This window comes from Pangasianodon hypophthalmus, chromosome 23 (genome assembly GCF_027358585.1).
Source record: "Pangasianodon hypophthalmus isolate fPanHyp1 chromosome 23, fPanHyp1.pri, whole genome shotgun sequence".
Classification (NCBI taxonomy): Eukaryota; Metazoa; Chordata; class Actinopteri; order Siluriformes; family Pangasiidae; genus Pangasianodon; species Pangasianodon hypophthalmus.
The window spans coordinates 7,665,037-7,677,315 of NC_069732.1; the positions used below are offsets into that span (position 1 = coordinate 7,665,037).

At 36.9% G+C, this 12,279-nt stretch overlaps 1 protein-coding gene across 5 annotated transcripts; it reads right to left on the bottom strand.

Moving 5' to 3' along the window:
- Window positions 1–33: 33 nt before the first annotated feature.
- On the bottom strand, window positions 34–12,244 carry slc52a2 (solute carrier family 52 member 2). 5 transcript variants are annotated; one of them, XM_026929553.3, is made up of 5 exons: window positions 12,112–12,244; window positions 3,997–4,140; window positions 2,927–3,782; window positions 2,048–2,171; window positions 34–1,717 (listed from the first exon to the last, which is right to left on the bottom strand). In XM_026929553.3, the coding sequence occupies exons 2-5, from the start codon at window positions 4,115–4,117 to the stop codon at window positions 1,508–1,510; spliced, it is 1,311 nt and encodes a 436-aa protein (XP_026785354.1). In that variant the 5' UTR covers window positions 4,118–4,140; window positions 12,112–12,244; the 3' UTR covers window positions 34–1,507. The 5 variants fall into 5 exon arrangements, with proteins under 5 accessions (XP_026785354.1, XP_053084495.1, XP_053084494.1 ...); XM_053228520.1 differs by lacking the exons at window positions 34–1,717; window positions 2,048–2,171; window positions 2,927–3,782; window positions 3,997–4,140 and adding exons at window positions 5,333–9,072; window positions 9,961–10,085; window positions 11,070–11,118 and having other exon boundaries at window positions 12,112–12,191; XM_053228519.1 differs by lacking the exons at window positions 34–1,717; window positions 2,048–2,171; window positions 2,927–3,782; window positions 3,997–4,140 and adding exons at window positions 5,334–9,072; window positions 9,961–10,026; window positions 11,070–11,118 and having other exon boundaries at window positions 12,112–12,208.
- Window positions 12,245–12,279: the final 35 nt, after the last annotated feature.

Below are 12,279 nucleotides of genomic sequence, written 5' to 3' on the forward strand. Positions count from 1 at the left end.
AATATCAACAATATTGGTGGAAAAAACACCAGATGTTATTACATTCTTTAATACTGTAAATAGTAATCCAATTTCATTAATATTTATTTGAGAAACATAATTCAATCACTACAGTCAGCTATAACAAAGATGAGTACAGTTCAAACAAAAAAGACTTCACATCAGATTCACAGATGAAGGTGTTTAAGCCCCTTTGTTATACTCTAAATATTAGAGAAAATATTTTAAACCATTTGTAACCAACATTTTGTAACCGTTTGTTAAAAAGCTAAAAAAACAAGTTGAAACAGCAATTTTTATGCATTATAAAATTTCTGATCAATCAAACATTAATCATTGGTCTCAAATATGAAACACTATTGACTAGGCTTAGATTTTTATATATAGATATATAATTAAAATATATATATATAATTAGTCAACTAAAAAAATATGAAATATGATTTTTTTAGTCTATAAATCATATAATTGCATCTTAGAATAATTTTTCAACATGAAACATGCTCAACATTGCAGTGAATAATTCTTGTAACTGTCCATAAATTCATTTTTAATTAGAGTTGCACAACAGTCCTATAATTAGGTTAATAATGAATATAGATCTTGTTAAAATAAATGTTCTCAAAAATTAAAGTACAAATTTCATAAAATTAAGTAAAAAAAAATGCAAACAGTGCAATTCATAAACATGACTGAAATTAAGCTATCTGATCAAACAATTGTAATCAAAATTAAAGTTAACACAAATCTAAAGCAAAATCCTCAATATTAGAGTTTAATGAGTAGTAATTGTGATCTAATATGGCAGTGTGGAATAAAAATGACATAATAATGTACTTCTTCTACTTGTGAATTGATTTAATTGATCAAATAATTGATCAAATAACCTTAATTGATTAAAGACAGAATCTGCTCTGGTATTTTTTTCATTTCATGTAAGGAGGTAGAAATATAATTTCATTTCTTCTAAGCAAGCCAGTGATATAGGATAGCAGCACACCGCTTAGCTGCCAGAGCTAAGCCTGTAAATCTAATGGTTAGGAATGACCCAATGGTTTTTTTTGCATATTCTTTTTAGACTATGGACAGGTTTTTGCTGTGAGCTCTAAAATATTTAACAGACTACATGAAAGTGGGAGGGACAAAATCAGGCTTTTTTTTTTTTTTTAAAGTTGTGGTGATGTGTCCCCCAGAATATATTATATCTAGGTCTAAAATTACAAAACCCGAAGATATTTGTCATAATTGCCAATGACTCTACTACTCTGGGAATGAGTTCATGCTTGTATGAGTATGTCTTGTTGCAAACATCTGATTATTTCTCACATGTGCAGGTGTATTTATTTTTATTTTTATAATTGCAAAGGCTCTGTACTCAGTCTGATACATTATCTACGTCATACTACAAACACTGAAACTTCACAATCCTCTCCATTTCCATCCCACATGTAATGCTATTCACCAGATAAAGGCACAAAGTGAATGTGATTAAACACTGACATTGGTGCTAGCTGCAGGTGTTCACACAGTCCTGAGCTCGCTGAAATACCTGGTACACACTCACTAGCGGGAACATAGTGATTGCTCCAATCAGAGAGCCAGACTGGATGAACACTCCACCCCAGAGCAAAGCAGCGTGTCCTGCTTCATGAAGAAGAGTGCTAACCACCACCTTCACATATGAGAACAAGCCTGTGAAGATGATCCATGAGATCACCTGTGGAGAGAACAACATTCAGGCATCCATTTAACATTGTATTGTTTTCACTTCTCATTGTGGCTTAATAGAACTAGCAAAATACTAAATCTATCATCATGCTTGGTCTCTAGAGTAGGTAATTTCTTTATCTTTCATCTTCAAATGCACTGATTTTAGTCTTAAACAAGGTTTTAACGTTTCACTCCCTATTATGTCAAGAACACCTTTAGTAGACTTTGGAGGATATACTGTATGATATTTATTATAAGCAACAGTTAAATTCTACTTTACACTGGAAGTAAAACTGGAACTATTAAAGAGATGTTATATAAAATTGCTATCACTTACCACCATAGCCACTCCTGCGTGAGTTCCCAAGAGGGGTGGGCATGGACTAAGAGCAGCCAGAAACAGCAAATAGACAGCAAACAGTCCTCCTCCAAGAGACATAAAACTAAGGCCAACACTAGACCTGGAACATTAGATAAATGATATCACATTTATCTACTGATAGTTACACTCATGCTGGAACATCAATGAAACAAGTTGGTAAGACCAAAAAAAAAAAAAAAAAAAAGGTTTGTCGTGTTACAGAGAAACCAGAAAGGAAAACAATCGTCTCTCCTGCAGACTTCCTGCAGACTTCCAGAGCCGAAAAGGTACCGCCCGTTACAAAGCATTATCACTTGAGACTCCTTCCATAAATGTTATATAAATGTCTCCTTACAGAAAACATCACCATATCAAACATGGCATGATTTCCCTTGCTAAACAACATTATTAGTCTTAGATTATGTGGCGTGGCCACTGTACAAGTCCCTGTGTAGGTGTTGCTATTATAGAAATGATCATTTATTAGAACTAGTGCATTGAAATTAATAACAAAAATTAATAAACACCTTCTGAATCAATACCTCAACAGCTCTGTGGTATAATATTAGCTTAACATACACTATTTGACCATTTTTCTACTTGTGATAATTAAAGAACATCTAACACACTAATTACCTTGTTGCTATAATCTTCATTTCACCTAAGGGTATGTAAATTTGGTCATGCGAAAAAGTTTACATACCCTTAGGTGAAAATGTATATATGAAAATACTGTATATTGATATATAAAGAGAGTGAGGCACAATCTATATACTTTACTCCTCTGTGAAGTTTGCATTTTGAAACTTTGCATTAGCAGACAGAAAACAAAGTCAAACATTTTTATGAACCCACCTTAGCAGAACAACCATGGCCACAAAGCATGCCAGAGGGTTTGCGATGTTTCCCAAAACAACAGAGAGGTGAAAGGCCATGGGACCGTATGGCAGGCAAGAGAAGCTCTGCACTGACGGCAATACTCCATTAGTCAGAGCAGTGGAGAGTCCTAGCAGCAGGAGCAGGTAGCTATTTCGTAAAGTCCAGAAGGACACAGTTGGGTTATTTTTCACCACTTCCACGTGTTCCTCAGACACTGGCGTTTCTTCATTTTGTAACGGGTGCACCTCTTGTCCTTCATATTTCTCAGTCTCTTGCTCTGGGCCCTGACTGACTTGTGCTTCAGTAGATGTCGTAATTGTGTATGTCAGAGCCAGGAAGGAGAGTGAAGAGATGGCCAGCATCACAAACAGGAACCAGAAGAAGCCCTGTGCTGGGAAGTTCTCTTTGAGATAATGAGGCTGTGTGCCATTTTCTGTCTCAATACACTCAACCTTTCCCACACCCTGCCCTAGTGCCACGATACAGGGGAAGAGCGCACTGAGACCCTGGCCAACAAAAAACGTCCGGATGTACTGTGGAGGGTAACGGAACATAAAGGGCAAAAAGGTAACGTTAGAGGTGCAGCACACAATTGACAGCACCACAGAGAGCAACAGGAAGGCCACGGATCTTGGTGCTCCAGCAACTGTAGCCACTTCAGACCAGAAGAGGGCGAGAAAGGCTGAAGCAACCACCGCCAGGACCTGTATGACATGAATGAGCACGCGCTCATTCAGACACCCAGGAGCAAAGTGGTGGGTTATGGTGACGGCCAGTGGACCCACATTACCAAAGGCAATGAGTACTGAAAGATAGGCTGGCAAATTCCACCCTACAAACAGAAAACAGAAGTAGTTTTCATGCACAATCATGTTTCCACTCTTAAACTTCTGTTACAAATTACTAAAGAAATTTACTCATATACATAAAAATACAGCAGTTAGGTAAAGGCATGCATAATATAGAGCCAGGTTATAAGGGGACAAGTTACCCATTGTACCCATATACTTCACTACGATTATTCTAAATGCAGAGAAGTGATTTACCTTCTGGCAAAACGCTTACCACCACAGGCAGTTCAACCCAAAATGAGTTTACAGCTATCCAAGATCCCATTCCAAACAAGGCCACAAAAATGTGTGTGACAACAGCATGATTCCACCACATATCTGTCTTATAGCTGTAATCCTCTGATGAAAAAAAAACAAAAACAAAAACAGAATAGTATCAAATGGTCAATACATATCACAGTGCTGGTCAGAAGGTGCTGATTAATTTTTCTATAACAGCATATAACATCTCTGACAATAGTGCCGACTGCAAGATGAAACACAGGTTTCCATCAATGCATTCTTCTATTGTGATAAATTTTTTATTCGTTTCAAACAGTTAACTTTAGTCATCCAATATTTACTCATTCACAACAAAAATAAGTAAATGACAGGAACATAAAGCAAACTGTCACACTAATTGGAAAACACATACACACAAAACCACAACATACATACATACATAAAGAGGGCAGATTATTTACTGCATATGTTAATAATATCATATGAAGTCCTCAAGGGACAATGTAATCCCTATCATACCAATATCAATACTGTAATTAGTTTAGCTTCAGTAATCATAGCAGTAGTCAGTTCAAGAGAGACATCATCATTACAGAATATCCATTGTTTTGTAATTTCTGGATTAGTCCAATTGTGCAAATAACCCTTTTAGCAGCATTTTTGAGATTGTGTAAGGGGGTTAAAAGAACTGTCATCATTTAATAAACAGACATTTTATACATTTGTATATACATTATATATACATGTATATATTTTATACTGTGTATACATTTAAAATTAAATGATGAGGTAGATTCCTTAAGGTGATACATGAGTTAGACCATATTCTATCACAATCAGTTCAAATTCCCATTTAAATGTTATTGCTAATGAGGGGTAAGATTTTTCCAGCATCAAAGTAACACAGTGTGTGTGTGTGTGTGTGTGTTTTCGTTTCTGTAGTACCGACTCCTTCACAGGGACTTGTATGGCGGATGCTCCACATAAACTTTACAAAATGTGCGTAATTGTTAAAGCGAAGTTTTCTGAGATCCACAGAAAAGTTTATTTAACATTTTTAAAAAGAGTCCCCAGTGTCAGTGCTTTGTATTGGTCAAAGGTGAAGCAACATTTTTTTCTGTCTTAACTTCAAGAAAGGAAATGGAGGCGCTGGTGAGGGAAGTTCAGGGAAGAAGTGGGTAGGTAGGTATGCGCTACCTAGACTATGAATTGGCAGGGGACTGAGAAGAAGAAGGAAAAAAAAAAAAAAAGGAAAAAAAAAAAAAAAAAAAAATGGACTGACAAGTTTGTTTCAATATTTGTGTCCACCTCCCATGAAACTGGGCGAAAAAAAAAAGTACTTGCATAAAAGAAAATGGAATTCTGTTTATATGTTTTCCAAAAACAAAACAAGTTAAAACATGGCCTAAATATTACTGCAACTGAATCTTTGACAGCAGTTATTTTTACTGGCAAGCTGAAAGGTTTTTCACACAGCTGATAAAGTGCATATAAAGATATAAAGGTATAAAGATATGTAAAGTGTTTAGGGATATCTTTGCCAAACATGATTAAAAATTGAGAGACTCCAGAGCCAAAAACATTCCCAAAGTGGAATAAAAATAGTAGAAATAACAATAAATAGAAATAAAAATATAACAACTGCCAGTAAAATTTGGAAAAATCCAAATTAATCAGCGGGAGACCTGAAAAAGGCTTTGGGGGACAGTGGAAGAAAGGTCTATATTTATATCACTTTCAGAAATATGATTGTGTTTGCTTATCTATAACTTTACATACTTACTTTTTTACTTGTTATAATAAAGAAACCTCTGTCAAACCAAACTCACATGGAAAGCCTTATTGCTTTTACCATTTTGAAGCAAAGGGGTGCAAACTATTCACTGAAAACTGTACTTAACCTGCACAGTCAGAAGTAACTCTTTAGACAACATTATAACCTATTGCATTCTTAAATGTGCCTCTTGATATCATGGAATAATACGGAGTGCACAAAAATAATTTGATGAATGCAGGTTAAAGTTATACATAGTAAGAATATACAGAAACTACATAAAAGGTGAGTGAAACAATTGTTTATTTAAAACCAATATTGACAAGCTATAAAAATAAATGCACATTATACATGTACTTGAATTTCTTTTTAACTGTAACAAACTCGATAAGGGCAAACCAGAGACCTACTATGAAAAGGTTACAGTATTAAGTGTTTTTTTTTTTTTTCCAAAATTGAAAACAAAGATGTCCATCTTTTACAATAAAATGATGAATAATCATCATGAATCTATGAAAGGGGTGAAAACTCAAACACTTTCTCTCTGTAGCTCTGAAAGATTACACAGCTGCCTTTATTCTTTACATCTATTTCATTGTTGATAGGCTGAGATGGTTGACTCATGGCTTGTTCTTGTGGTGTAAATTGTGAAATACTTTGATTCGTCTCACCCCCAACATGCATAACGACATCTTTAGTCGGCTTGGTGATTAAGCCTGTGGGCTGGTTCTCACAAGGCAAGATGGCTTTCAGTTTGTTGACCAGGTCTGACAAAGAGAAGCCTAAGCGGTTCAGCCGTTTATCTCTACAACCAATGACAAACTTTTGGTAGTTTAACTCAGAGCGGATAGCCTCTCGCTTTTGAGCATGGTGTGCCCCCTCCATTCTCAAAAGCAGCTGATCGACATCTTGAACAGTTTTACATGGGCCTCCATTTTTTGTGACTGAAGCAATTAACATTTTCCTGTAATTTTGGTCTTGCATTTTCACTTTTTGCCGCCTTTTGTCAGCCAACTTGTTCAATGTCTTCTTTTTCATTTTGTTCAACGGTCGCAGATTTGCTCTGTCAAACATGATGTAAGGCTTTGAAACTGAACGTTTCTTGACAGCAGGACCTTGAGGAGAAAAGATAGTGGCATTGCCATCTGAATCGTCGGACACATTATCCTCGGTCTGGACTTGGGCTTTATCCGGTCTGTTTTTGTTGTAGGAGTATGCATGACCAAAGGGGTACTTGCCCATCAACTGGGACAATGTGCAGCTAGCGAATTGTTCCACAAGTTCCCCAGAAGGATCTTTGCAGTACAAACCTCCAGGTAAGAAGTCTTTGAGGTTTTCCTCCAGCACAGCTGCAATGACCTTCATCATCCTCTGTAAGCATTCCTTCATTAGTGCCCCATACTGGTTGTTTGCATTTCCATGGCAGAAAGAAAATACCCCAGGAAAGTTCTTCTCCTGCATTGGAACCTGGAGAAACACATTAGTTACAGCCTCGGGTTGCAAGAGAAGAGACGCATCTCGGGACCACTCTAGAAGCTTCTCATAAAGGCAGAAAAGGTACTTGCTGAACAACACATACTGTGCATCACTCTTCAGGAGCTGCCAAAAGGGACCCAAGACTTTACAGTACACAACAGCCACCACACAGACGAGAGCCTGTATGGCCTCATCGCTAGCATCAGAATTAATGCTCTCCAGAAAAATATTTGAGTCATCTTTTAGTAGCTGTAGGTCAGACACAAACAGTGCAACATCACTGTAATGGTGAATAAGTGCGGCTGCTGCCTCAAAATAGTTAATGAACCTATTAGACTGATTGACAGGTAGCCTAGAAGGGTTATTCCTCTCAATGCAAAAGGCAAGCCAGTGCCTTCTGTAATTATTGTTGCTTTCTCCTCTTGGACACAGGATTTCACAAGCCATGTTGATGTACCGAGTGACAGCACTCTCTTCAAAGTTTAAAAAACCTTTAAATTTGGGGTTTTTGTCACGTCCAAGCTTATCACCTGTAGTGGCCACAATTTCTCTTTCAAATGACGTTATTTGCTTCTCAACAGCATCAATAAAGTTGAGAAGGAAATGGGTGTTGCAATGAAGAAAATTCAAAGGTGGCACCACAGGTTGGTTTTCAGTCGAGTTATAGGCCAAGACCTTTTCATTTAGTGACTGCATGTCAAGATCTTCTTTCAACATTAGAGCATACTGATTCTTGAGTAGATCCATAGACACCAGATTAGCACCATCAGTTCTCCCTCCGTACATTTCTGTTAGTTTTTGCAAAGACAGCACAGAGATATCGAGGATGGATAAACAATCACCCGTATCAACCTGGGTCTCATCTTCCAAGTCACACATGGGCTCAACAGGCTGACAGTGATAATCGGCTTCCTTCTTCACATTTCTTAGGCTAAATGCCTGGTCTGAGTCATTGTCACATTCCAGCTTTCGTTTGTGTTTCCTATAGCCAAGTGAAATATTAGTCTTTTGATTGTATTCTGCTTGTGAGTCTGAGATATCAAAGGGTTCACTTTCTTCCTTGATCTTGGTGGTTTGGAAATTTTGTTTCCTCTGGAATAAAAGACGTTTTCTTCTCAAATGCCCTTTGATTATCGACACCCTCCTGAATTCGGAGTCTTCCAGTGGATCAGGGGAAAGATCAAATGGACTCTGAAGGAATTCGTTGTACAGTCCACTGCTCCTGTTTCTTCTTGTTTGATTTTTTCGACACTGTATCCTGAACCTCTTCAGACTCGCCTGAAGGAGTTTATTTGCTTTATGGATTTTACCATCACTGCAGAAGGCAGAGTCAAAGTTACAAAGCCATGACACTAGAACAACTGGGTCAATTTTTTCTCTTTCGATAAAGCTAGTCAGTTCTAGTATCAGACCATTAGTAACATCTGTTAACTTTGCACGATCAGAAAAATCTGACATTTCAAGCAAATCTGTTCTGCCAATGCCAATGCTATCACATATAGGTCCCACAAATTCAAAGTTAACATTTGACTCAAAAAAACTTTCTCTGGAGTCTCCAGTTAAGCTCATAGCTGTTTCTGTATTTCTTTCAATCAAACCTCGAAAATCTGCAGACTGAAACATTGGAAAAATCTTCTGAAGCCATTTCACTACATTCACCCATGAAAAATTATTATCCTCTCTCATTAGGCCAACTTGCACCAGAAGCCGGTTTGTGCAGGGCTTTTCATCCAAATCCAATGATTCGCCAGTCTGAGATCCAAGGAAGTCATCCAGAAGGTTGAAGTAGAAATCATCCTCTGCAATAAAACATTTACATACATATAAATGAAAGCTTTAAAACCAAAATGTTAACAAACCAAACCTTGATAAAGGATACTGAATAAAACAAAGGCTGTGGCAACATGAAAACATTTTTCTAGTGCTGTCATTAAATTAAAATGCAATTAGTAACTTTACAGTAAGTGTTTGGCAGCCTGGGAAAACCCTTGGTTAATTGTTTTTATATTTTACACTAGCCTTTACGAAGTTCTAAAAACAGACTTTCCTGAACTTGTTTCTGTTTTGCATACATCTCAATTAGAGTTCTAGCATTTTAAACCCTGGTTAGAGTGAAAAGAGAGAAAATTAAATTTAAAGATTACTTTCTGACGGCAGCACAGGAACATGGTGGACATTTTTATAGCCAGTATCTAATTACAAATTGAACTGATTAGGCTTATGTCCGTTTCACTGCAGCATGTAGCTATCCAGCTATCCAATCTGATCACAGCCTGACATTCACTGTGCGAGGAAATCAGACTTAGCTAGCAAAGTTTTAGACATCTATAGGCAAACTGCATTTACTATTGCATTTGTTGATTGCATTTACCACTGCGTTTGTTAAACTGGCTCCTTACCCAATGTGATCTTTGCAGGCAGACAGCAAAATTAAAAAGCAAACAATAACATTTCCACATTGTTTTGTGGAAATATATTTATCTTTTCTTAAAGCCAAGGTGTCAAAGTATGTAACAGGTAGAAAATTGCAATCTGTAACAGGTAGAAAAATCTCAATTTGGACCAAACCCTAATTTTCAGCTGCAGCAACATCATATGGGTTTTCCCGACCACCTCACATGTGTCTAACAGACCTAAATAACTAGCTGAAATGGAATATTACAAAATAAAAAAAGAAAACTACTCACTCAGTTCATCAGCGATACTCATGGCACTAGGAACACTGAAACTGGAGTCTTGAAGGTCCTCCATAGCTGCACAAAGAAGCGTGGTGGATTGGGTAGTAAAATTTAATCATCTGGAGGTGAACAATCTTCGAAATAAAGGTCAGATAAATGTTTCAGCACTAATGGCCAGAAACATGTAGTCGAGTTTTAACTGAAGGGCCGGCTCTAAGTTTGGAATTAGGCATGCACTGTGCCATTGGAGGGAATATCACACAATGAAGATAATAATAATAATAATAATAATAATAATAATAATAATAATAATCACGCAATGTGCATTATCCCAACAACAGATCACACTGGATCACCCTGAAACCGGCCCTGCAGTGTATAAAACCAACAATAAAACATACGATTGGTTATTAACACATATGATTGGTCATACTGGTGACGCTCCACTCTTTATTATTTTTATTACAGACTATGAGAAGGCATGCAACTGCTCAACATGCAAGACAGAACATTATAATGAGGCTGGTTTTATATATAAATATTATATATTTATATAAAGTCCAAAAGTGTCAAGGCACAGTGAACAAGGACTCAGACACAAACATCAATGCAGCTGTTAAACACAGTGTGTGATGAAAGTGTGCAAAAGGTCAGCTGCCTCACACACTTCTCAACATGTAAGAGCTATTAAACTACAGCTATACTATATCTATATTGCTAATGAAATACCCGCTAACCACCTGAATTTTGTTTAAGTGAAAATACTATAGTATTTTAAATACAAATATATTTGAATCAGGGTAACCAATTTGTCATTTTGTGGACTAGCAGCTCTCTCTATGGCAGCAGACTAAGTAAGGATATTTAAGTAAGTAAGGAATAAGTAATAAAACATGACAGGGCAGGCTGTAGGACAGAAATAATCCATGGTGACAATGGAGACTCCCAAAAACCCCAAAGTAGATTATTTTATTTCTTTATAAAGTATAGACCGCACCGATTATTGATTATATTTTTTAGTTTATTAAAGAACAACACATCATGCTTTTTATCCATTTATAGTTACATTTAATGGTGTGGAACATCTGTGAGACAGGTTAGTTCCTGTTATCACTTACATTCCAGCAGCTATAAACAGTCGTTCCTTCATGACTCTTTATTCTCGCTCTTGAAGTGAATAAGCCAAAAAAAGAAGCTTGTCATGTTACAGAGAAACCAGAAGACGCAAAATTAGATGTCCTGAAGACTCTTCTGTGGCAGAAAACTGACTGCTATAAAGCGCCAACAGCCGAGACTCCTTTCATAAATGTTAAGGAAGCAGCTTCTTATGTGTTAAAACTTTATTTCAATGCTTATATGCTTTGTTAACTAATAACATGTTTTCTAAATCCGTTTATTAGTAGGCTTAGATTATGCGAGTGACCACTATACAAGTCCCTGTGAATTACCTGTTGATACTGAAACGATAACATGCCATATTCATATATATGCATTAAGATAAACCTGTGATTTAAATTACAGTCAGAGCTATTCTTATAGAAATTTACATCACCATTTTCTGACCAGTTGGATTCGAATTTAACAGCACTGTGCTGAAAGTAAGGAATAAAACACAACAATATATGATTGATTGATTATAATAATCAAGGACTCTGACATTGGAGACTCCTTCCAAAAATATAACATTTCCTCACTGAAAAGTTCACCATAGCATTTATAGAAATCAGTTTATTTGGAGTGAGTTACAGTATGTAACACTGTGTATAAAAACTCACTCCTGTGTGTATGTGTGTGTGTGTGTGTATGTGTGTGTGTGTCAGTTAGCTAATGCAAGCCAGTGCCAAGGGCGAGGAACACACCTAGCTCACTGGCTAGTTTCTTCCCACAGAGACAGTTCCTCTGTGTCCTTTGGGAAAGATTGTTAGTTAACGATCTGCTTTCTTTATGTTTGTTATAATTCACTGTGTTGTACGTTGTTATAGATTCGTGAAAACGCACACAGATAAACACGTGACCACGCTTACTCTGTAGAGAGCTAATACATATAGCCTTGTTCACGGAACACACATACACGTGCCTTTTAAGAAGAAAACAAACATGAAAAAAGACATCGGTAATATTAAATAATGATGATGATGATGATGATGAAGTTGCTCTCACCTAGCGTTTTGTGTGCCTCGTGTAAATTATGAGCACTTGTTTTCTTCTTGCATTTCCCAGCGAGAAGAATGAGGATGGACGCTGGGTTTGGTATTCAGCTCTGAGCATTTGATTGGCTGCCTGATTCCGAGACGGCGCGCCTGATTGGCTGCACACAGACGCGCTTTA

What these genes read in the sequence shown, in the direction of transcription:
- slc52a2 (XM_053228520.1), bottom strand. Translation starts at nt 10,024, where the DNA reads ATGGAGGACCTTCAAGACTCCAGTTTCAGTGTTCCTAGTGCCATGAGT. An exon ending in GAGTATCGCTGATGAACTGA is followed by an intron (nt 9,073 to 9,960) that starts GTGAGTAGTTTT and finishes GTTTTATTGCAG; the next exon opens with AGGATGATTTCTACTTCAAC.